This window comes from Lontra canadensis, unplaced genomic scaffold, assembly GCF_010015895.1.
Source record: "Lontra canadensis isolate GAN:19392208 unplaced genomic scaffold, GSC_riverotter_1.0 scaffold91, whole genome shotgun sequence".
Classification (NCBI taxonomy): Eukaryota; Metazoa; Chordata; class Mammalia; order Carnivora; family Mustelidae; genus Lontra; species Lontra canadensis.
In genome coordinates, this window is record NW_022631085.1 from 574014 (window position 1) to 600942 (window position 26929).

Genomic DNA, 26929 nt, shown 5'->3' on the forward strand with positions numbered 1-26929 from the left:
GAGAGCTTATGGAGGAGGGGAGAAAATGGTGGTTTCCTCTTGGATCTTCTGAGTTAGAACTTCTAGCCAGAAGAGGATGGCTCTAGAAGTAAAGAGGATTTTTTTTTTCCTTATATCACTGTCAGTACTGAATGCTTTCCTAAAAATGCTAGTCAGATACATGCTGCTGGTTAACATCCTTCCCAACCACCCTCATATAACCTCCTGAGGAGGCCTGGACCTGAAACTCAGACCCCACAGAATGTGAAAGAAGTCTGTTGAAAGTCTTCTTAAAAAGCAGCACCTTGCCTATTAAGATTCAGAGGCGGGGCGCCTGGGTGGCTCAGTGGGTTAAAGCCTCTGACTTCGGCTCAGGTCATGGTCTCAGGGTCCTGGGATCGAGCCCCGCATCGGGCTCTCTGCTCTGCAGGGAGTCTGCTTCCCTCTCTCTCTGCCTGCCTCTCTGCCTACTTGTGATCTCTTTCTGTCAAATAAATAAATAAATTAAAAAAAAAAAAAGATTCAGAGGCAATCTCATAAAAATTCAGTTTTCTCATGAGTCTTGAAAACTGAGTCTCCCTGACTGCCATCAAGTGCCTAGAACCAAGTAGCCATAGCCTCCTTTATATGGCACTTGTACTAACCAGTTCACACAGTCCCCACTTTCCCTATTGTACCCTAGCACAGATCTATATATATGTTTATTAATATTATATTTTTATATATTTATATATATGTATATGTATATATGTATATATGTATGTACACACACACACACACACACACACACACACACACACACCTGGCCTGATTCTCTCACTTACGTTTCCTGCTGTGCTCCTATAGGATTTTAAATTTACTGTGTTATTGCCTTCCTCAAATTTGGCTATGTAGATGTCACACACACAAACACACACACATTCCATATCCATTTATACTACCACACTTTTAGCCTCATCTACTCTTTCCAACCACACTAAATGTGAGCACTGAATGGTCTCTTGTAAGAAGGGAAGTTGGTGAAAACCTGGATTTGAGATCCACGGGACTTTCCAGCTGTGTGCAATTAACTTCTCTGAATGTCAATTTCCATATCTGTAAAATGAGGCTAAGAATGTCCCCCTTGTTGAGGAGAACACATGAGACAATGTACCTGGCACACAACAGGTGCTTAATAAATAGAAGAGTTTTTTCCTTAAGACTGACAAGGATTTCCTATCAGATTCCCACCTGGGCTCCTTAGGCTATGTGAAGGATCAGACTCCACTTCATGAGACCCTACTTTGTGCCAGAGGTTCTAAGGGATAAGGAAGGGGGAAAGACAAACATGAACATGACATGGCCCTGCCCTTAAAGAACTCACACACTCTAGTTGGGTAGAAAGGCAGGTCAATAATCATAATATAATGTGACAAGTTTCATAACACAGGAGAGGTGAGGATAAGGCATTTAACCTCCTGTGGGGCTTCAAACTTATCTTTGCCTGGGAGCATCAAAAAATGCTGAGCTGGGGTGCCTGGGTGGCTCAGGAGGTTAGGCATCTGACTCTTGATTTCGGCTTAGGTCATGATCTCAGGGTAGGGAGATCAAGCCCCACGTCAGGCTCCATGCTGGGCGTGGAACCTGGTTGAGATTCTCTCATTGCCCCTGCCCACCCCCACTCTCACTCACTCTCTAAATTTAAAAAAAAAAAAAATGCCGAGTTAAGCTTTGAGCCCAACAGAACACATTGGATCCGAGTCATCTCCATGATGCCAGGACCCTCTGGGGGGCCTTTGCAAATACTGAATGGGTAGGTGGGTGGGTAGATGAATGTGTGGATGGATACATCAGAAGAACAGGCGACTGCTTTCTTGATCCCATAAATGTAATGTCCATACTCACCTTGCAGAGACTGAAGAAGCATCTTGAGCACAACTACCATCATCACCACCACCACAACTACCATTTACTGAGCACTTATTCCAAGCCAAGCACTGAATCAAACCTATTATTCCATACTGCCTCATTTAATCCCCACAGCAATGCCCGTGAGGTAGTACTTCTATTATATCTATTCTAGAAGATATAAGATTGGCAGTGGGGGAACTGAGGACCTGAGAAGTAAAATAACCTGCCCAAAGTAATGCAGCTTCTGAGCGACACAGCTGAGACAGAGCAGGCCTGTGTACCACTGCTTGTATTCTGCTTGCCACTGGGCCTACTGCAGACATTGGTATTCAGGGCATGAGAAAAGACAAATGCTGTGTCTACAGACCTCTGTCTTGGTTCACCCTCCCAGCCTGGTCTTTGCAGGCATTTTGAGGGACTATGTCTTCCTTCCTGATTAAAGACTCTCCCAGTGTCCCCACTGCCCTCTCCCCAAGCAGATGGTTTAATTACTTGAAATTATTATTAAGCAAGGACAGGCAGGTGAATTCCTTCTTCATCCCACACCTAACCTACAAAACAGAAATTGAGATGCCTTTTTAAGTAGCATATTATGATGAAACAATTTCCATGAAAACTCTGTGGTCTTCCAAGTCCTTCTAAGGTTTCTGCTATCAGCCCTAAGTGGGCTTAGTTTCAGTTAAGTGCTCAGAATTCCAAATCCAGTTCATGTGGTAAATGTTTATTGACCACCTATTACATGCCAGGCTCTATTCCTCATGCTCAAAAAGAGTCATCAATAATAGCCATTAATGTTAATATAGTGCTGGCCAATAAGCAAAGAGAATTAAAATTTATAAAGGGCTTTCTCATCCATTATGAAACTGAACCTTGGAGGAGTTAAATAGCCTTCTCAAATTACTACTGATAGGCCAAGCTGAAAAGCAAAGCTACATCCTTGAACCTCAAACCCAGGGTTCATCGTTCCACTACACATACAAAGGTGTCAGAGGCAAGAATGATCCCCAAAATGGAGCCACCCCTCTGAATCCTGCCAAGACCTTCCATTATTCATTCATTCATTTCTAAATTATGTGCTAACTATTGGTGGCACGAGGACAAATAGATCCGGGTTCCTGCCCTCAGGGAGGACACAATCTAGTTGGAGAGATGAAGAAGTAACCCACATTAGCGTGGAGATTGGTAAGAGATAAGCTAGAAGGAAGCCCATGTACAAAGAGGAAGAAATCAACCCCTCTCTTGGTTTGGGAGGCAGTGGTGGGAATGCTGCAGGGGTTAATCAGGGCAGACTTTCTGCCCCTACTGTCTGGAATTCACCTTTCTCCTATCTGGGAACCAATATGCAATGTGAGTTCTGACCACAAGTCTGTTTCTTCATCATATGTATCTACTGAGCATCTCCTTCACATGAGAACCTTTGCTAAGGACTGAGAATGAGAGAGACGAATGAATTTTGCCCATGCTTTTGAGATATGTACCGTCCAGTGGACAAAACAAGTAAATTGAAAATTATAAGGTTGTACTATGTGAAATTATCAATATTTGACCAATTTTTACCTTTTAAAATATTCAACTACTACCCTGTAATGTAATAATTTGCTGTTCCAAAAAAAGCTCAAGGGGCGCCTGAGTGGCTCAGTGGGTTAAGCCGCTGCCTTCGGCTCGGATCATGGTCTCAGGGTCCTGGGATCGAGTCCCACATCAGGCTCTCTGCTCAGCAGGGAGCCTGCTTCCCTCTCTCTCTCTCTCTGCCTGCCTCTCCATCTACTTGTGATCTCTCTCTCTCTCTGTCAAATAAATAAATAAATAAATCTTAAAAAAAAAAAAAAAAAAAAAAAAAGCTCAAGATGCTGTGGAAACCCAAACCAGTGATCGAATACTATACTCATGTCTCTACCACCACACCCCACATACAGCAGGATCCATGGCTGAACCCTGGATAGTACAGTTGCTAAAGCCTTAATGCTAGAAACTAACCTAACAGTCATTTGCCATAATTATAACGAACATTAACAGAATGCCTAGTACCTGCTGGGCACTGTTTCAAGCACTTCCCATGAATTAACTAATTTAATCCTTCTAACCCCATGAAAAAGTTACTATTATTACTCCCATTCTGTAGATGAGAAGACTGAGGCACGTGGTAAGCTGTTAAGGCAGTCACGCAGTTAGTGCTATGGCAAAGCCAGGCTTCTGCCCCAGACATCAGGAGCAAGAGCCTGTGTAGCCACCTGCTCAGTTGAAGCACTAATAGTGCTTTTGGTCAGGACAAGGTCTTTGGTTCCAGGATCACCCAGGGGGGTGCTTTCATTAAAGATCTCGGGGCCCCTCAGTGGCTCAGTTGACTTCATTCAGCTCAGGTTGTAATCTCAGGGGGATGAGATCGAGCCCCACCTCCAGCACTGCACTGGACAGGGAGTTTCCCTGAGATTGTCTCTCTTTCTCCCTCTGCCCATGCCCCCCCCCACTCGTGTGCACACACTCGTGCGCTCTCTCTCTCTCTAAAAAATAAATAAATCTAAAAAAAAAAAAAAAAGGGCAAGACATGATCTCCTCCACTAAAATGGAGATGGGGGTTGAGGCACCTACCCTTCAGGATACAGAACTGTAAAGTCTGTCCATGCTGAATCCCTTTAAAATAAGGAGTTTCCTACTTTATCATTTTGGCTAAACTATACATCTGGATTCTTTGTTACCAGCTTTAATATTTAATAATGGTTAAATTAGTTTTACCAATAGTATTTTATCAGAATGAGGAAAATGGATTGAGTTTTAGAGCAAACACAGACAGACTGCTTTGGGAACAGAGGGGCAGGGGCCAAGACAGAGCTAACTCTGCAGTAACTCGGGTATAATATGATGCCATCTAGGCTTAAGGCTACACGAAACAAATATTTGCCAAGCACCTACCATGTATCAGGGACTATACTAAAGACTAATAATGTGGCCCAAAATAATACAGACACAGACTTGCCTTCCAAGACCCCACAGCAACAGGATGACCAAGGAAAGAGAAAAGACAAGGTGGTTCTAAGAGATACTTGGATCAAGAATTAGCCGATATGGTTTTACAGGTGGGCAACAAAAAATTACTGCAAGTCTCAAAACCTGGGAGTATAATTAATAATGACCAGGAAACTGACTGAATTTTTATTAGCTTCTGAAATCTTCTGTAATCTATTCATCTGGAAAAAAAGGAGATGTAAGTGATGAAATTAGAATTTTTCATTTATGAATGCTTTTGTGAATGTGGATTCAAGAAAAATTACCAGATATTTTAATTTTCTGCTATCTCGCTCCAGATACCCATCACGCTACCTGTGAAATAATTTGTGATAATTAACATTTGTCTAACGCTCTTCCAGTTTGTGCAGTGGCTTCCCAAGGCTTGTCTCCTTCAGTCCCCACAACAACCTTGGGAGTTTGCAGAGCAATTTCACTGAGGTTATCACACTGGATTCTTGAATGCTCATCCTTCATTTCCCTCTGGTCCTCATGCCAGCCAAGCCTGTCATTTTACGGTTCTGCAAACAAAGCATGATTTCACACTTCCTTGATTTTGCACTTGCGGTTCCCTCTGCCGAGAAAGAAGCCCATCCCTTCCTTGTTCAACCAACGAGTGTCCTAGTCATTCTGGGAAACCCTGGACAGGCAGGAAAATGCCTTTTACCCTAGGGCCGTGAGGAAGGCCTAGCCTCCTGGAGTAGGAAGCACCCAATAATGGTGCCCATGTCAGGACAGACTAGCAGGTGAGAAGGCACAAGTTCTGTCCTGCAGCTGACTTCGGAATCTTTGGAAGCAATGGTCCCAAGGCCTTCTGCCTTCTTAAAGCATGCAGCAGTTAACACTTTGCAGTTGGACAGTATGGAGGTTAAATCCTGGCTGTGTGATTTATTGGCTATGTAAGCTTGGGCAAGTCTCTAAACTAATCCTAAATTCCTTCATCTATAGAAAGGATCTAATAATAACTATTTTTAAAAATGAAGGAAGCAGCAGTAACTAATGCAAACTACTTATCACAGTTTCTAGCATATAATAAGAGATTGCTAAGTGGAAGCTATTATTTTCATTATTAAGACCAATTCCCTTGTGGCAGAAGAAGGTAAACATTTCTCACCATCAGCATCATTACTCCTATTACTGCAATCATTATTTACATTTTCACTTATTCTAAAGGAAAAAAAAATAAACCTTGCTTTTCCTACTGACACTTTCGCTGTTCTCTCTTAGAAATGATAATTCTGCTCAGAGGAGAAAGAGAGGCAGTTTGTTTTGTGATAGACTAGGGGTACAGCAAAGTATAAGGGACACCCATCTGGGCTCTGAACAAGCTGGCTCATGGAGAGTCAAGAACAAGAGCCATCCAGACAGAGTAGACGGAAAAAGTGTTATAGAAAAAGGGAACTGCACAGGTGAAGTCTCAAAGGCTGGAGAGAATGTGGCTTATTTGGGGGCCTTCAGGTACAGTGGTTCCTCTCAGCTGGGACACAGGGTAGGCAGAAGTCTTGAGTGAAATGGGATGGATGGGGAGCAGAGGGCACAATTCCAGTGGTGTCTACCAGGCAGCCTATACTCTTCTAAGCACTTTCTATGCATTAACTTACTTAGTCCTCAAGATCAACTTCATTTTATAGATGAGCAAATAGAAGCACAGAGAAGTTAGGTAACTTGCCCAAAGTTACACAGCAAGAACGTGTCAGATCTAGGTGCAGTGCCCATGCTCATTACCAGCATGCCAAGAAGGCATTGCTTCTTTTTCTCTGTGACATTCAAGCATGTGTCCCAAAGCTAGAAAAGAAACAGACCCCTCCAAAGTCATGATGAAGCAAGCGATCCTTCACCGCTGAACTCAGCTTGGTCAGAATGGAAAGTACTCTCTCTCTGCCACCTCCCAGTGTACAGAGGTAGATTTTTGGAAGTTCCTAAACATAAAACCATTTCCATATAATTATGCCTCCTTGACCTACATGTCATCCAGCTGTGTGCATGGACTGGAGGCACAAAAACCAATTTCTCCAACCAGAGAAAATTGCTTCTCGAGGCACCCAGGTAATAAGACATTGTATTCTGGGCATGGCCTGTTCCCTGTCCCCATCCCCTGGCACAGGTGCTGCCACTTCAACCCTGCATCCGCTGGGAGAACGCAGGTCTCATGATGGAACAGAACATCCACCAGGACCGTGGCCGTGGAGGGTGTGCAGCAGGGTGGTGTGCATCAGGGAATGTTCAATGATCTTGAACACCCAGCCCATGGAACCTTCCCCTGCCAGCCCAAGAGGGAAATGGGGACACATTAAGCAGAAAGATGTTACCTCTCAAGCATTTCTGATGGCTCCTATCAAATTTTAAATATGAGGAAGCTACATATTGAAAGTTTCAATGAGGTTTATAAAGGACCCTCTATTCTTTACCTCCCCTGTGCCTCGCCACCCCCTCCCCAGCCATCCTCGATGTCTGTGTTTTGATACAGAAAGAACAAACATCTTACTTAGTAAAACCCCTAATGCTTAAAGCCCTTCGATGACTCCATTTCCTCAGGACAAATTCTACTCAAACCAGGATGCAAAGCTGTTTGAATAATTCGAATCAGATGCCACTACTTCCCCACTTCTTCCCTAGTCAGACCTCCCCCCACCCTAGCTCTCTCTCCAGGCAGGGGCAGGCAGACAACATAAATAAGTGAGGTCCGGTGGGGTCTGGTTAAGTTGGAGACCACTCCCACATGGAAATTTCATCCAGCATGGCCTCTCCTGATTTTCGAAAGAAGCTCAAATCTTCAACTAGATGCGAAATACCCACTTTGTAGATATGACAACTGAATCAGAAATCCTAAAGACACATCTACAGCCTGGAATCTAGCCCTCTTAAGTCTCCAGTCTATATAAGCTCCATTCCATGCTGAACTTCTAGATGTTCCAACAGCCATTCTCTATCTCTTGTCTCTTGGCCTTTGCACATTCTATTCCCTCTTGTTGGAATACTTTGCTCCCCAATCACTTGACTGGTTCTTACTCCTCCCATGTCACTGCACACATGCCACTTCCTCCAAGAAGACTTCCATGTCCTCTATGTTAGACTGTTGCCCCTTTTTAAATGCTCCCATTGCATGTTGTCTTCCGCTGTTGAGGAGCTTCTGTCTGGCTTCTGCCAGGCTAGAAACTCCAGGAAGGAAGAAACAATTTCTTCTGGTTTACCATGACATCCACAGCTGTGGCAAGGTGCCTGAACACAGCAGGGAGTCAGTATCTGTGACAGAAGGAAGGGGAGGAGGCTGGCCTGAGTAGTCTGTGATAATGCAAAAAAAGAGAGAGAGAGAGACTCACTCCAAAGTCTCTTGGGTTGGACTGGTAAACAACAAAAATAAGATTTATTGAGCACTCGCTATGTACCAGGTATTCTAAGCATTTGCTTTAATTCCTACAAGAACACTACAAGACAGGTATTATTATCCCCATTTTACAGATAAGGAACATTAATGTACGGAGTATTTAAGGGACTTAGTCAGGAACATAAAGCAAGAAACTGGAAAACTTGGGATTCAAGCCCACAAAGCCTGGTTTCAAAATCAGCGCTCTTAAGCTCTCCACTTTTCAACAAGGGAAAGGGTCAGTGCTATCACACTCAGTGGATAAACTAATATTTTGAGTATCTACTACATGAAAGGCATGGTATAAATGCTTAGTCTTCTTAACAAGCTCTATGGGAATATTCTTGTTAGAAGTTCCCAAACATATAACCATTTCCACACAGATGAGGAAACTGAAAAATATATCACCCTCAGACAAGTCAATGGGCAACGTGAACTCAGATCTATCAGCCATCATAGGAGGTAAGAGGGAAAAGTTCTCAAGAAGCTACCTAGAGAGATTGGGTTTGGAGAGAAGCAAGAGGAAGGAGGGGATAAAATCAAGTTATCATATAATAATGGAATACCACAGAAGTGACAACAAGCAGATAAATGTTCCACAGAGAATGTCATGGGGAATCCATCCACCCATCCATCCATCTGTCACTCTTATTCCATAAATGTTGATGGAGTACATACTCTTTGACTGCCCTGCAAATCTTCAAGGTTCAGAGAAAAGAGATATAGTCCCTGCCTTCCAAGGGCTCTTGGTGAATGGGTGATACAGATTTTGAAGGAGATCATTACAAAAATGTGTTAAATATTCTATCCAATGAGGTACCTGACTTAGCATACTGAGATCATGGAAGGCTTTAAAAATAAAAAGTCTACCAGCTTAAGAGCTGTAGGCAGGGAAGGTATTCCAGGCAGAAGAAATAGCCCATGCAATGCTATGAAGGAAAGAAAGAGTGCTGTGCATTCAAGCAGCAGCTCATAAAGTGAGGAGCAAGGTGCATTTTCTTGGGTTGCAGAGGGAGCTGATGGCATGAGAGGTATCTGATTGGTCATGCAAAGACCCTGGATTTTGGCTAAGAGAGAAGAGTTCTCAAATCAGCTACCCACAGGCACACAAGTGCATGGACATGTTTTGTTTGCAAGCCTCTCTTGAAATACTGGAAGACCTGGCCACAGACGGCTGTCATTCCCTCAGACCACCAGGTACAACTAAACAGTGGCTACCCTCTTGAAGGGGGCATGAACTGTCCAGTTCATTAAAGGCCCCAGCATGCCTACCTCACATATCAGTATTACCTCCCTGGCCCTGCTGCCACTAGAGTTTTCAAATGCTGGCATACAGCCATTGATGGGAGAGCAGTAAGTTTAAAATGATTCCCCATGCTGCCTTGGAATGATTTATGCAGTAAGTTCTGAGCACCCTGAGCCCAAGGAATGGGTCTTATACTCCCAAGAGCCTATTCCAGACTTGGCACATAGTTGGGCAACACTAAATTTATATTGAACTGAACTGGATTCACGTGGAAGATTCTGGTACAAAACCTCTTCAGGGGAGAATAAGAGTCTCAAAAAGATCTCTCTCACACTGCACACTAAATTAATTTTCACTTGCTCTTGATCACATCACCTGACTCATTTTCTGCAGTAAACCCTTAGTAATCCTCCAGTCCATTCAAAACCGTTAACCAGTATTTCTGCATGTCTGTGATGTTGTGTTAATCTACATTTGTAGTTAGTCGTTCATTCAAGGGAAATTTATTGAGCACCTACTCCATGCCAGAAACTGTGTAAGCGGCTGGAAATATATTAGTAATAATAAACAATGTCCTAACACTTCCTGCCCTTCAAAGATTTCTAACCTAATGGTAATGATGATTAAAATTTATGTGGCATGCATGGTACCAGGCACTGTTCTAGGCAGTTTTCTTATATTCATTCAGTGTTCACAGAAGCCTGTGATAGGTGCCATATCATCATTCTTTTTTGCACAGAGAGGTTAAGTAAACTGCCCAGGATGGCACAGCTAAAAAGTGGCAGAGGCAGGTTTGAATCCTACTGGTCTGACTCTGGAATCTGTTCTCTTTGCCCTTATCTTTCTGGAATGACTTTGGGAGCCCCTAAAATGCCTCTCAAATCATGAAAGTGGCAGGCGTTATAGTTGTGGTCAGCTCCACGGTGTTTACAGCAGTGGAACCACAGGTAGGTAGATCAATCATAGCAATATGCTCCGGAATTTATATACTAGTGAATATTTGGGTTTTTCCAAATATCATGTTACTGCTTTTCCATTTTTTAAGTTGGAGACCCTTGATACAGAATTAATACTGGAAAGCAGCTGGAAGTACAAAGTCCCCAGCTAATTGCTGCCGTTTATACACAGCCTTAGCTACAGGGCAAACAGCTGTCCCTAGGAAGTGGCCCCTGAAAGGGGAAGCCTTCAGGCTAAAAAGACAGCATTGATTATTGGCTGAAGAATTATTTAATTTATCTGTTATATCTATTATGTTCCTAGCTCTTGACTGTGCTGCCCACAGTCCTGCCTCCTTAGCTCATGACATTCCTGGATGTTGAAGTGCCCAAGTTCCAGGTCTCTTCCTTCAAGCCTCTGTGCAGCCTTCCCTGGCCCCAGTGATGGACCTTGCTGCGGCTTTCTCTCCATGAGCCGGAGAAAACGCCTAGGCCTGCCTCATTCACACTTGCTGCTTGGTCATGCAACCTCTTTGCTTCTCTGACTCTCTTGCTAGCAAGGAGAAACCCACCTCCCCTCATCAGCAGCCTCAGCCCCGTAAATGGTACATAGCACATGCCCAGCACATGCTTTTTTAGTGCAAAAAGGCCCAGAGAAATGCATGACTAACTCAAGGCCACAGAGCTAGTAGATAGCAGAACAGAATTCTACTTGGTTGACAAAGATTGTAAGCTCCATGTGGATTTCATCCACTTGTATGTGTTTCCACATCGCTGTCACCCACATCTGGCACAGCACCTAGTTCATGGTGGGCAGCTCAGTGAATGTTTATTGAATGAATGAGTGAGCGCCAAATTCAGTTAATTCTTCCTCTGTCCTTGCCTGCATGGAAGACAGGCAACAGAAAACGGAAAACGAAGGTTTTTGTTGACTGCGTTCTGTACGCACAAATGATAAGCTATTTGCCCGAAGCTAAAAATACCTACCCCTGGCAGCCACTGGGAGGCAGATGGATGGTGCTTAGCACAAGATGTTTAATCAAACAGTGACAACCCGAGTAGAGCCACAATTAGCCTCCGACACCCCGGTGAACTCAGATGAAGAGTCCAAAAAAGTCTCTGACTTCCTGTTGGTCCCCTGGCACCCAGTGACCATCACCCTGGGTCCACAAAACAGTACAAACAAATGAACATCCTGTGTGCAAGGCAGTCACCAGCTGGAAGTCAGGGGATGGGTGGTGCGGGCTGAAACTGAGCACCCAGGACAAATACGAGGGAGAATCAGCCAGTGGGGAACATCATTCAATACTGGAAGGGGCAACAGAAAGTGACAGCTGATACACACTATTTAAAAAAAAAAAAAAAAAAAGGAAAGGAAAGAAAAAGAACAAACTGGCCTATTTCTGTATAATGGTCAGTTCACTAGAGCTAATTACAGAAGCATCTGGATAAGCACATGCGTCAAATGGGCTCTAAAGTCTAATTGTTTTTGAATCCTGAGTCCAGCACACACTTGATGTCTGATTTGTCCAGTTTCTTAACCCACTGAGCCTTAGTGTTCTATAATGTGTTCTATAGTGCTCTATAATGGGGATATTAATAGTACTTATCTCCTAATGTCGTGTGAGGATTCAATTTAATGCAAGTAAAACTTCTAACAAGTGAGCTGCACATGGTAGATGCTTAATTAAGGGAACTGTTATTAATAATGTGCTCAACATTAATATAACCTATATATTTAATTTATATATTATAATTTTAGATGATATTTGATATTACAGATCTGAAAAGTGATTCATGGATACAAAAGAAGGGGTTCAGGACCTGACACACAGTAGGCACTCATGTCTGTCAGGGGCCCTGAGAAAATGGTGGTGGGTCTTCCTCTCTCATGCCTCTTTGCCTTTGCACGTGCAGTTCCATCTCCTTGTCTTACATGCCTGTTAAACTACCACTCACCTTCACTAGATGTGAGTTATGATACTATCTTTGTTACTATTGCTTTACTGATAATGGGCTCATTTTGCAGCTCTGGAAACTGAGGCCCTGAGAAAGGAACTGGCTTTTCCAGGAGCACACAGGGGTCTACGTCAGAACCCGACTGAAGCCCGAGGCATCTCCTAACAAAATTGGGATGCCTAGGTCATCATTTTCCCCAGGCTTATTGAGATATAATTGACCTACATGGCTGTGTAAGTTTAAGGTGTGCAGCGTAAGAGTTTGGCTTACATACAGGATGAAATCATAGCCACAGTAAGCTTACTTAGCATCCATCACCTCAAACAGATATAATAAGAAAGCAAAAGGATTTTTTTTTCCTTGTGATGAGAACTTTTAGGCTCTAGTCTACATTAACAACTTTTACATGTATAACAGACAGCAGTGTTAGGGACACTTTCATTAATGGAGTATGAATGAGTCAGAGGTCTTTTCTGGAGCCAGTTCTCCCATCCTCCAGAAATACAGCAGGAGAATCCCTTGCCTAGACTTGCCAGTGCTTCTTTCTTATGTCAGGCCTTCGCCTAGTTCAGTTCATCACCTTCGGAGGACTGGTCATTACACTCACACATACTAACCATGGCCACTTACTGTGTCCTCTGCCTATGCCAGGCTCTGTGCTAAGAACTTAATGCATGTGAGCTCTTCTGGTCCCCCAACAACCCTCCAAAGCAGACCACTCTTTACTCTACTGAAGAAGAAGCTAAAGCTCCTAGTGTTACTTGCCCAAGAGCACCAATGAGAAACAAGCAGATGTGGGGGCTAACCTAGCTCCTCCATACTCCAAAATACATGCCTGTGATTTTAAGGTGCCTGTCTTTTCTGGTAGCTCTCATGCCCTGCGTTTGTTAGAGAGATAGCTAAAGCCCTGCCCCTATCTGTCTCTGTGACCCAGAATAGAACCACAATGGAACTTGACCCAGGATGGTACCACTGAGTGATTCCAAAATACTTCAACTTAACAGTTCTGCTATCTTGAGCAGGTGACTAATCATCTCTTTTTCAGTTCCCTTGTTTGTAAAATGGAAACTACAGCCTGCATTCTCCTTGCACTGTTCTCCCCTCATAATTTTATTTAAACAACTTATTTTTTAATAAACTGAACTTATTTTATGAGGTTTTTATCACTACTCTAAATAACCTTAAATAACATCCCTCTAATACCATTTAAACTAAACACATAACTTTTTTAAAGTAAAACTATTCATCAGTGAATCACAAAAAGTCACCTCCTCTCTACAGAGACATTAGGCTTGCCATAGGTGCTCAATGTATGGCAGTCATAAGATAATGAACCTCGGCACTGAGAAGTATGGTGCGGAAACTTTTGAGTCTATTGGCCAAGCTGAGATTTAGTAGTTGTCATGGTTACCCAAATACACTGCTCCTGGTCAAAGAGGCAAAAGCGATTTTTCAGTCAAGAGAAGGCCAACCAATTGGCCCAGATGAACATGATGACCAGCCAGATACTAACTGGCTTTTCCCCCTTGCGTTGAGTCAGACTGCCATGGTCACCACCTTAGCACTTGCTGCCTATTCATCTGCAATGGGCAGCCTTACTAGGTGTCAAGTCATTCTGTTCTAGAAGGGAAACCACTGCTTGGTTAGGATCTGGGGAAACCAGTAAGACTGCACCTGGGTAGCTCAGCAGGTTGGGCAGCTGGCTCTTGATCTGGGTTTAGGTCATGATCTCAGGGTAGTCAGATGGAGCCCCGCTCCACGCTCACATTGCTCAATGCAGAGTTGGCTTGAGATTCTCTCTCCCTCTCTCTCTCTCTCTCTCCTTCCACCCCATCCCCTGCTCATGCTCACTCACTCTCTCTCTCTCAAAAATAGATAAATCTTAAAAAAAAAAAAAAAAGACTGCACCAGGTATCCAGGGTATCCAGGGCAGAAGACCCTTGGGCAAATCCACAGCATGTGTTCCACCATGGCACATACCACTAATCCATTCCCACACCAGTAGGCCCAGGCACAGCTATAAGAATCCTTTTCAATAGGGAGTGACAGCCACTACCAATAGATAGAAGAGGAAGCGTATTTTGCCATTCTACCTCAGGTTATGCAATCACCCTTCACAGGAGACCCGAGAAAGAGAGGAAATACTGCCCCTAGCTTTGAAAAGAATCCATGCCAGGAATGCCTGGGTGGCTCAGTCATTAAGGGTCTGCCTTGGGCTCTGGTCAGGATCCAGGAGTCCTGGGATCATGCCCCTCATCTGGCCACATCAGGCTCTCTGCTTGGCGGGAAGCCTCCTTCTCCCTTTCCTGCTCTCCCTGCTTGTGTGCTTTCTGGCTATCTCTCTCTCTGTCAAATAAATAAAATCTTAAAAAAGAAAGAAAGGAAAGGATCCATTCCAGTGCTAAAGGGAGTGACAAATAGGGGTCTCCACAAGAAAAAGAGAAGAACGTCTCAGTAAAGCTACGAAGAAAATTAAAGAGCTATCAAAATAAAAACTAAAATTTTAAAAGGACAAAGGTTATTTCAGAGAAAGCAAGAGACAACAGAGTCATCCTGTAATAATGGCTCTTAGGGCCTTAGATAACAGCCAATGTTCTTCTCCACCAAGCAGAGAAACAAAATGGAGGGGTAGGGGTGGAATAGAGCTACAGCTGGAGGGATTAGGTTAGAGGCAAAGAAGGATTTTAGATAGGGTGACAGGGTTGTTAGTGCCTGGAATGATCCATGGAGGGAAACTAAAATCTTCTCTAGGATTCCTGGAGAGCTCAGACTCTCTCTGACTCATGTCTCCTTCCATCACAAGGTCTTGGCCTATAGATCAGTAATTGTCTGCTGAACTGCACTGGCCAAGTATAATAAGTAACAATAGGTAACATTTACTGAGTGTTCACTATAATCCAAAAACTATGCTAAGCATTTCACACAGTTATTTCTACATTATCTTTATAACAACCCATGAGGGTAAATTTATTATGATGCCCATTTCAGATGTAGGAATTGAGGCTCAGAGAGATTAACCACTACACTTCACAACCTCTTCCAGCTAGGATAGGTTCTTATGTACTCGGATATTTGCTCAACCTACAAAAAAAAAAAAATAAAAAAATAAAAAAATAAAAGGAGGGGGGACTTTCAGAGCCCTCTAGGGACTCTGGAAGGGACTGCCTTTCCCACAGTGTGGGGACACACTGCCTGACCTCCATCTGGGTAGTCCGCAGTCAGTTGTTCTCCTGATAACCAAATGCAGTAAAGACATGCGCATTCCCAAGCTTCCACCCTGGGGCAAGTGGAACAATGAGGAAACAATAATGGCAACTAGCCTGCTAGTAGTGCCTGAGGTTGGAACCACAGGTGGGAAAGCTGCCCTCAGGGAAATCCTTCCCGCTCACCTCCTAGGAGGCCTCAGGGCAAAAACGTCTGAAGACCTTTTTAGCACCATCCACAAAGGCCAAAAAGACTGAACATCAATTCCTGTCGGCATCATGCTTTATTTCCTCTTCCTCTGGCAGAGATGGAGATGGGACAGGTAACAGTAAGGAAGATAAATTCCAAGAGGCAACGCCCATCACACAATTCAGTTTGCACTCCCTCACTAGCTGACCTAAACAAGGGCAGTGCGGACTTCCTGCCTGGGAGGCTTAAACATTGCTTCTCCTAGAAATCTGTCCTTGGGGCACCTCCAAGGAACTGCTAAAATAACACCACTGTAATTGCTTACCACATTGGGGTCCTTGCACTTTTATAGGACATGAGGGCTAACACTTCTAAACAAAAAAGATAGGCAACTGTAAAGAAGGAGCGATGCATTTAAGTTACCCTGGACGGTGGTTGAAAGGGGTGAAATTCACAAGAACATAGTTTAGGATGTAGAGAAAGAGAATTTGCAGAAGGGAACCTCAGGAATTTAATCAGCCCAGATAAGAAATTCTCTGTTCTTTCCAGAGACCTTCATGAAACAAGCAACTGTGATGTCAATAGCCTGCTCCTGTTCACATTAACTGCCAATACAATCAAAAAGTTCTTCTTGGTATCTAATCTAAATCCTTTTGTAGCTTCAAGTTGAGTGCTTTTCCTTTTTGTTAATTTCTTAGCTGCATTTAGAAAAAAGAGGGAAAGAGGGAGAGAGGGAGGAAGAGGGAAAAAATGTTTTATCTTTTAGACCAGCATTTCTATTTTTGGAAATTTATTCCACAGGAATATAAAGAGATGCTTAAGGAAGTTCTGTAGTGGCTAAAAAATAAGATAAAATAAATAATGTCCAGCCATAGATGAGTATTTCATGAATATTATGGACATAGAGGAGAAAAAAATTCATGACTTATTTCTAAGTGAAAAAAATCAACTGGCACATTTTGAATGATATCATTTTGTGGCAGTACTCGTTATTACTAATTATATTTATAATTTGTAATAACTGCAGTCACTTTGGGGGTTCCACTGAGCCAGACATCAAAGATGGCTCACTCACATGAAAGACTGATGTTGGATTTGGCTATGAGATCACCTAGGGCTTTCAACCATGGTCCTCCACAAATGGGATTCGGGCAGCTTTTACTTTCTGAGGTCTAATGTAGTAGTTAAATATATAAACCCAGGAGGCAAAAAAGCCTGGTTTAATGTCCTTGCTCACCACTTGTTTGCTGTGCGACCTCAAACAAGTTATTTAACCTCTCCGAGCCTCAAAGCTCTCAAATCATAGTTCCAACATCATAGGTGGTTGTGAAGATTAAATGAGGTATTGTGTGTAAGATACTTAAAAGTAAATGCTCAATAAAAATGAGCTAATAATAAAATAATTACAGGGGCACCTGTGTGGCTCAGTGGGTTAAGCCTCTGCCTTCAGCTCAGGTCATGATCTCAGGGTCCTGGGATCGAGCCCTGCATGGGGCTCTCCGCTCAGCAGGGAGTCGGCTTCCCCCCTCTCTCTGACTGCCTCTCTGCCTACTTGTGATTTCTCTCCCTGTCAAATAAATAAATAAAATCTTTAAAAAATATATATAATTACATGCTAATATGTTCAATTTTTTTCAAGTGTTTTACTTTTGTAATTGAAAAAAACTAATTTTTTTAAAGATTTTATTTATTTGATGGCTATCAGACACATGAAAAAATGTTCATCATCACTAGCCATCAGGGAGATTCAAATTAAAACCACACCTTACACCAGTTAGAATGGCCAAAATTAGCAAGACAGGAAACAACATGTGTTGGAGAAGATGTGGAGAAAGGGGAACCCTCTTACACTGTTGGTGGGAATGCAAGTTGGTGCAGCCACTTTGGAGAACAGTGTGGAGATTCCTCAAGAAATTCAAAATAGAGCTTCCCTATGACCCTGCAATTGCACTACTGGGTATTTACCCCAAAGATACAGATGTAGTGAAAAGAAGGGCCATCTGTACCCCACTATTTATAGCAGCAATGGCCACGGTCGCCAAACTGTGGAAAGAACCTAGATGCCCTTCAACAGACGAATGGATAAGGAAGATGTGGTCCATATACACTATGGAGTATTATGCCTCCATCAGAAAGGATGAATACCCAGCTTTTGTAGCAACATGGAGGGGACTGGAAGAGATTATGCTGAGTGAAATAAGTCAAGCAGAGAGAGTCAATTATCATATGGTTTCACTTATTTGTGGAGCATAACAAATAACATGGAGGACAAGGGGAGATGGAGAGGAGAAGGGAGTTGAGGGAAATTGGAAGGGGATGTGAACCATGAGAGACTATGGACTCCGAAAAATAATCTGAGGGTTTTGAAGAGGCGGCGGGTGGGAGGTTGGGGAAACCAGGTGGTGAGAATTAGAGAGGGCATGGATTGCATGGAGCACTGGGTGTGGTGCAAAACCAATGAATACTGTTATGCTGAAAAGAAATAAAAAATTTAAAAAAAAAGATTTTATTTATTTGAGAGAGACAGAGATAGCAAGAGAGAAAGCATATGGGCGGGGAGCAGAGGGAGAAGGAGAGGGAGAAGCAGGCTCCCCGCTGAACAGGGAGCCCAATGTGAGGCTCAATCCCAGAAGTAAGGATCATGACCTGAGCTGAAGGCAGACACTTAACCAACTGAGCCACCCGGGTGCCCCCAAAAAACTAATTTTCAAGGGAAAAAAAAGGTAATACAGCACAACTGAGAGAGAGAAACTCACAACACACAGTCAGTGCTCTGTTCCAGCTACTTCTTTCATGGAAATTGCAGGGACCTTGTAGAAAATAATGCTGTAAAACCTTGAGCCTTTCCCTCTGTACCAGTAGATGGTTCGGTGGTGGGGTCTGACAGCCAAACCTGTGTTGTTCTTTCAGCCACTCCCCCAAATCCTCTCGAGTTTGAGCATAGTAAGCTGCAAATTACAGGAAATGAATTCCCCCAAGAATATAGCCAAGAAGCTTTGCAATCACAGAACATGGGCTTTCTATTACCCAGGAGCTTAAACCTGTCCAGTGACACCATTGACAGAAAAGATTTGCTTTTTAGAAGCACTGACATTTTGATTGTGAAGTTCGCTGGGGCTTGCTTGAGCTTCCACAACAACAGAGTCTTGGGCCAGTTAGTTTGAGAGAAAAGCTGAGAAAAAGAATTTCAGGTGATGATAATTTGGGTTTCTTTGTTTTTTCACCCATTATAAATACACACAGACCCTGTCAACACCACTCCTTTTCTCTGGGGAAAAACATGTCTGGGTGGAAATGAAGGGATTTTTTGATGTAGGTAATTATAGCAAATGTCAAACCTTAAGAGCTGAAAACTCTACATTCTCATTTCTTTTTCAGAAAATCAATTCGCAGGCATTGTTCCATTTCCCTCTAGGTCTGTGTGGCTCACACACATGTTCTCTCATCCCAAGGATCTCCTAAGTGTGCCTGATGTTGCCTTGAGGGCAAATCTAACTGTACAAAAGAAATGGGTTTGTTTAGTGTCTGCGGGTTAGTTTCTCAAGAGAGGCAATTACTAGAAACTTAAGAAAATGTCAAATATGAACACCAGCAATTTCGTTTGGAGATGATGACTTGCCTGACTTAAAGCAATAATTAGATGGGGCTGAAATATTTTTAAAGAGTTTGGACATGGAGAATTTTTAACACCACACTTCAAATAGCATTCAACTGGGAAGTAAGAGACAGTGGGGAAGAGTCACTCTCTGAAGAATATATCCAGCATTTATCCATTCCTGCCTCCTTACAGGTTGGCAGGTACAGCAGGGACACGAGAGAGAAATGACAGTACTTCTCTAAGTCAGAGGCAACCCAGGAAACGGGAATCACGTTCCTTCAGCTGAGAAGCCTTTCCTATGACCAAAAATAATGCAGAACTTGATACGCCATAACATCAGACAGAACCAGAGTCACCTCCTGGCTCCCCAACTTACTCAGTATGTAGCTTTGGGCAAATTACCTAAAAATCGAATCCTCAGTTTCCTTATCTATAAAATGGGGATAATAATAGGACTTATAAGAAGCCTTTTTTCTGTTCCATGAATACCATGCTTACTCCCACCTCAGGACCTTCGCACTTGCCATTTCCACTGCCTAGAATTCTTTTCCCACAGATCTTTTCATGGCAGAGCCCTTCTCCTTATCCTTAATTGAACTTAAATGTCACTTTCCAATCTAAAAAAATAATATCCCATCAATTTGTCTCATCCTTTGGTTTTATTCTGGATAGTATCACTGTCTGAAATTCCCTTGTACATTTTTATATTTGCTTATTGTCTGTCTCCCCCACCACATAATAAGCCCCATGATAAAAGGGAAACTGTACATTTTGTTAATCCTTGCATCTCCAACACATCATACAGTGCCTGGCACATAGTAAATGTTCTGTTAACATTTGCTGAATGAGTGCACTCTCGGTCAATAGCTAACATTCACTGAGAACTTAACCACATGCCAGGCACTGTTCTAACCACTTTATAAAAATTACCTCACTTGACTCTCAAAACAACCCTCTGAGGCAGATATTCTTATTAAGCCATTTTATAAAGAAGGAAACTGAAGTGCAGAGAGATCATATAAATCTGCCCAAAGCCCAAAAGCCAAGAAGTAGTAGAACTAGGATGAAACCCCAGCAGCCCAGCCCCAGACTCTACACGCTTAATCCCAAGTCCTGATGCTTTTGACTTTGATGGGTAAAGATGAGACCTGATTTCACAGCTTGTATTTATGAAGCTCTGACTGTATATAATTAGATCAAAGTAGCCAGACTTTTGGCCCACACCCTCTTCCAAATCCTTTACCCTTCATTCCGTATCTGTTCACCAGCCCCTTCTGTATCACTATGTGTGTTCTCATTTATCTCTTTAATACTTAGCTACTTGTGTGTTTTTTCTGTACTTTGAGGGGAAATTCTAAATGTGCATAATACTAATTTGTTTCTACCATAGGCCCAGACACATAGAAGGTAGATGCTGAATGCTTTTTGAAAAGATTTCTAAATGAATAAAACATTTTGGAACACTTCTCAACAGAACATAGCAAGACTGTTTAATAAAAAAGAGCTATAAATGCAAAAGTATAGACAGAACAAGTAGAAAATCAATATAAGCATTCCTTATAAACCCAACTCTTCACGTTTTCCTCACCTCAGGGCCTTTGCATCACTGTTTCCCTTGCTTGAAACACACTTTCAGCTCCCACCCTTTTTACCTATTTCCTTTTATCAATTCTCCAAATTTCACCTTGAGCATGATTTCCTCAGCAAAGCTTTTACTGACCACTAATAGCACTTACAGCTTTCAATTATACATTTTCTGCTGTGGCTCTTCAGTTGACATTTTTCTTGCCTCAAAGATTCTAAGCTCCCTGGAGGCAACACCATCCGTGTCTATTTTGTTCAACATCTCCTCCCAGGGCATATCTCATAATCAATGCATAAAGACATTGCTGAATGCATCAATAAACTTTTGAAATTTCAAGTTTACAAATACAAAGAACTTTGCTTTAATGGGACATCTTTTCTTAAGAGTGACTTAAAGTAGAATTTACTCATTATTTTCCTCTTTTGCATATAGTATAATATACCTGCATGATACCCCCACCCCTACTTGAATTATCAATATTACAGAGTGGTTTAGAGCATGAGTGTTGGTCCTGGGTTTGCATCCTGGCTAATTAATATAATCAGTACCTTAAATCACAACTTCAAAATGTTATTTCAAAGTGCCTTGCACAAGAACAAGAACAGCACAGACGTAAAGCAAAAACAAACAAAAAACTGAGCAAATACTGAGAGGATATGAAACAACTGGAACTCATACTCTGCTGCTGAGAGTGAAAATTAGTAAAACCACTTTACAGAGCAATTCAGCTGAATCTGGTAAAGATAAAGATGCACATACTCGGGGGCACCTGAGTGGCTCAGTGGGTTAAAGCCTCTGCCTTCGGCTCGGGTCATGATTCCAGGGTCCTAGGATCAAGTCCTGCATCGGGCTCTCTGCTCGGCAGGGAGCCTGCTTCCACCTCTCTCTCTGCCTGCCTCTCTGCCTACTTGTGATCTCTGTCAAATAAATAAATAAATCTTAAAAAAAAAAAAGATGCACATACTCTAGAACATAACATGTACACTTCTACATACATACTACCCAAGATAAACTCTCACATATAAATATTTCTCATGGAGAGTCCTATCAAGTTGTTAACTGCAGCATTTCTTTTTTAAGATTTTATTTATTTATTTGAAGAGAGAGACACAGTGAGAGAGGGAACACAAACAGGGAGAGTGGGAGAGGGAGAAGCAGGCCTCCTATTGAGCAGGGAGCCCGATATGGGGCTTGATCCCAAAATCCTGGAATCATGACCTGAGCTGAAGGCAGACGCTTAATGACTGAGTCACCCAAGCGCCCCTACAGCAGTTTCTTTTTTTTTTTTTTTTAAGATTTTATTTATTTATTTGACAGAGATTACAAGTAGGCAGAGAGGCTGGCAGACAGAGAGGAAGGGAAGCAGGCTCCCCAGTGAGCAGAAAGTCCGACACAGGGCTCGATCCCAGGACCCTGAGATCATGACCCGAGCCAAAGGCAGAGGCTTTAACCCACTAAGCCACCCAGGCGCCCCCCTACAACAGTTTTTAATAGCAAAACCTTGGAACCAATTTAAATGTACATTGTTTTATACACACACACATCTACCCAAAATGTGTATATACAGACACATATACGTGTGTATATGTGTCTATGTATGTGTATATGAATAAATTACACTAAGTTTATGCAATGGAATACTATATAGTCATTAAATTGCATGAATGAGAGCTACATGTATCAACAAAATAGATCTCAAAACATAATGCTGAATGGAAAAAGCAGCATGTAGAATGGACGGTTCACTACAAAGTAAGGGGATGCAAATGGGGCCCTGAAGATTACAGGTTGCCTGCCGGAAGAGAAAGGAGGAGGGAGGGGAAAGAATGGGGTTGGAGAAATTTCAAAAAGGACTTTAGGACTTTAGTTGTATCTATACCGTCAGTTCTTTAAAAAATAAATAAATATATATAAATATATAAATATATATTTATAAGTATATATAAATATATATAATATAAATATATATTTATAAATATATAAATATATATTTATATTATATATAATATAAATGTGTGTGTGTATCTATATTTATATCGATATAGTGTTCCTCATCAAATTTTTTAAATTTTACAAAAAAGGATACTATTAAGAGAGTGAAAAGATGGGACACCCGGGTAGCTCAGTTGGTGAAACATCTGACTCTTGATTTTTGGCTCAGGTCATGATCTCAGGTTGTGAGATCAAGCCCTGTATCAGGCTCTGTGCTGGAGCCTGCTTAAGATTCTCTCTCTCTCTCTCTGCCCTCCCCCACCCCCCGCTCATGGTCTCTCTCAAAAACTTAATTTTAAAAATAAAATAACTGAAGCAAATATGTCAAAATGTTAAAATTTGTTTAATCTGAGTGATGAGAGTACCAGGATGTGTATATTACAAGACAATTTTATAAATGAACCATTACATAATATTTTAAAAGGTAAGATTGAGAAAGGGAGATCCAGATGCCAGCTCTGCCACTGGACTTCAGAAAAGGGACATAAATTCTCTGAGAATCTTGCAAAACAGGATTAACAGTGTTGACTGTAAAATTAATGAGATTAAATGTACAGAATGAATTTTAGACATTACCCATCAGAACATCATTTTAGAATGAGTCCCTAACAACTTTCCAGACGTGTCTAATTCAGAGACACTTTTTTTTTTAATTGATCAGAAATTATAGGCATGCAGTTTCAGGGGTGCCTGGCTGGCTCAGCCTGAAGAGCATGTGACTCTTGAACTCAGAGTCATGAGTTAAAGCCACACATTAGATCTACAGATTACTTAAATAACTAAAAACTTTTTTAAAAGGGAAGAAATTATATGCATACATTGTCAAAACAAATTGGACACCAAAAAAATACTAATTGCTACTGTTTGTTCAAAAACTATATAGAGGCATTATATAGACATATACGAAGACAGACTATTACTGTGATGGTCCTGTGGGGGGTGGGTACTTGGGTGGCTGGAGAACAAGAAAGGAAATTTACTTCTCTCTGCTATTATTTTTAATAATGTACCATATGATAGACTACAACTCTTCCTCAATTTATGATAGGGTTATATCCTGATTAACCCATCATAAATTAAAAATGCATTTAGGGCACCTGGGAGGCTCAGTTGGTTAAGCAACTGCCTTCAGCTCAGATCATGATCCTGGAGTCCCGGGATCAAGACCCACATCTGGCTCCCAGCTCTATGGGGAGTCTGCTTCTCCCTCTGACCTTTTCCACTCTCATGCTCTCTCTCACTCTCTCTCTAATAAATAAATAAAATCTTAAAAAAAAAAAAAAAAAGAAGAAGAAGAAGAAGAAGAGGGGCCACCTGGGTGGCTCAGTTCTTTAAGCAACTGCCTCCACTCAGGTCATGATCCCGGAGTCTTGGGATCAAGTCCCATATTGGGCTCCCAGCTCCATGGGGAGTCTGCTTCTCCCTCTGACCATCTCCCCTCTCGTTCTCTCTCTCACTCTCTCTCTCTCTCAAATAAATAAATAAAATCTTTAAAAAAAAAAAGGAGAAAGAAAGAAGAAAAAGAATGAAAATGCATTTATTACAACTAACCTTCCAAACATCATAGTTTAGCCTATAAACATGCTCAGAACACTTACATTAGCCTACAGTTGGGAAAAAATCGTCTAACACAAAACCTATTTTATAATAAAGTGTTGAGTATCTCGTGTAATTTATTGAATACTGTATTGAAAGGAAGAAACAGAATGGTTGTACAGGTACAGATGGTTGTGAGTGTGTCAGTTTTAAGTGCTCGTGATCACGTGATTGACTGGGAGCTCTGGCTTGCTGCTGCTGCCCAGTATAACAAGAGAGTATCATACCGCATATCGCCAGGCTGGGAAAAGATCCAAATTCAAAATTCCAATTCAGAAGAAACTGAATACCTATAGCTTTATCACCATAGTAAAATCGGAAAATCGTAAGTCAAACCATCATAAATGAGGGACCATCCGCACCTACTCTAAAAATAAGTAGAATTTATCTTTAATCTGAAGGTCATGTTTTCCTCCACACATTCAATACTAAATCTCTATAAAAAGGAAAGGTCCTAAAATCCATGTTGCAAAAAGGTTCTTAAGAGGTCCTACTTGAACACATGAAGCAGGGAAAACCATCCCACCCTTGAATAAATGCACTTGGATAAAGGAGAGAGCATGGGATTTGGGGTTAGGCAATCTAGGTTTTGTTCCTGTCCCCAGCGCTTACTAAGTGTGTGACTCTAAGTGAGTTCCTTAAGCCCTCTGAGGCCCAGTTTCATTTCTGAAGTGAGGACAATGACAGCACCACCTCCAATGACTGTGTGAGGAATAAATAAACTACAATATGAGTACAGAATTTTGTCAAAATAGTATTCAGATGTCTGTATGAGATACAATTGTAGTGCAGAGACTGTTCCTCAAAAGCAATGGTTTGGTCCCTTTGGCTGCCATGGGAGTGCCCAAAAAATATGCCTATGGCCCTAGCAGCCAATAAAGTCATCCCTCTTCAGAGATAAACTAGATTCTCTTCTCTCCACAGCAAATATCCTAACAGTGATCATCCTCTCTCAGCTGGTAGCTAGAAGGCAGAAGTCCTCCTACAACTATCTTTTGGCACTTGCTGCTGCTGATATTTTGGTCCTCTTTTTCATTGTGTTTGTGGACTTCTTGTTGGAAGATTTTGTCTTGAACATGCAGTTGCCCCAGGTGGCCAATAAGATCATAGAAGTGCTGGAATTCTCATCCATCCACACCTCCATTTGGATTACTGTTCCATTAACCATTGACCGGTATATCGCCGTCTGCCACCCGCTCAAGTACCACACAGTCTCCTACCCAGCCCGCACCAGGAAAGTCATTGTAAGTGTTTACATCACCTGCTTCCTGACCAGCATCCCCTACTACTGGTGGCCCAACATCTGGACTGAAGACTACATCAGCACCTCTGTACATCATGTCCTTATCTGGATTCACTGCTTCACCGTGTACTTGGTACCTTGCTCTATCTTCTTCATCTTAAACTCAATCATTGTGTACAAGCTCCGGAGGAAAAGCAATTTTCGCCTGCGTGGCTACTCCACAGGGAAAACCACTGCCATCTTGTTCACTATTACCTCCATCTTTGCCACACTGTGGGCCCCCCGCATCGTCATGATTCTCTACCACCTCTATGGGGCACCCATCCAAAACCGCTGGCTGGTGCATATCATGTCCGACATTGCCAACATGCTGGCCCTTCTGAACACAGCCATCAACTTCTTCCTCTACTGCTTCATTAGCAAGAGGTTCCGCACAATGGCGGCTGCCACGCTCAAGGCCTTCTTCAAGTGCCAGAAGCAACCTGTACAGTTTTACACCAACCATAACTTTTCCATAACAAGTAGCCCCTGGATCTCTCCAGCCAACTCACACTGTATCAAGATGCTGGTATACCAGTACGACAAAAATGGAAAACCTATAAAAGTATCCCCATGACCCCAAAGACTTGGCACCTAGTGCCTCTGTCTAATCTATTTCCAGATGGGAGGGTAGCCCACTTAAGAGTGCTAACCTGATTTCCTGTCTCCATGGACTGAGCAACTCTCAGACTGGTAGATGAGAAAAGATGGAAGAGAAAAAGGAAAAAGCATCAATCTTGTTTTCATTTATGCATTTATTTTCACAATGTTACTTGACAGCAAAAGTTCCTACCAGTTTGAAGATACCTTTGGAGGTTGTGTCATCATCCTGTGGCCAGTGAGGTCACAGAGTAAAGAAACAGTCTATGACTTTGCCTTGGCACCATCCACAGTCATTGGGAACCGCTCATTTATGTGACACACCAAGCCACAGTAGCAGGTAGCTGATTCCACACTCTTCTTCCAAGAGCTGAGGTCAACCACTGCTTCCCTGTACCATCCCCAGCATCTAACAGTGCTGGCCAATTTGGGGTTTTTCCAAGGTGCCCTTTGTCTTAGAGAAGGTTGTGGTCTTGAACTGGCCCTGGAACCCTATACTACGGAATG

General features: G+C 42.3%; 1 protein-coding gene across 1 annotated transcript in view; it reads left to right on the forward strand.

Annotated features, from left to right (window-relative positions):
* The window catches only part of GPR139 (G protein-coupled receptor 139), a 39193-nt gene extending 12708 nt beyond the window's left edge, over positions 1–26485 (forward strand). Inside the window, exon 2 of the mRNA XM_032836220.1 lies at positions 25465–26485. Within this exon, the coding sequence (XP_032692111.1) occupies positions 25465–26399 (935 nt within the window). The 3' untranslated portion in view covers positions 26400–26485. The remainder of the gene's footprint in view (positions 1–25464) is intronic.
* Positions 26486–26929: the final 444 nt, after the last annotated feature.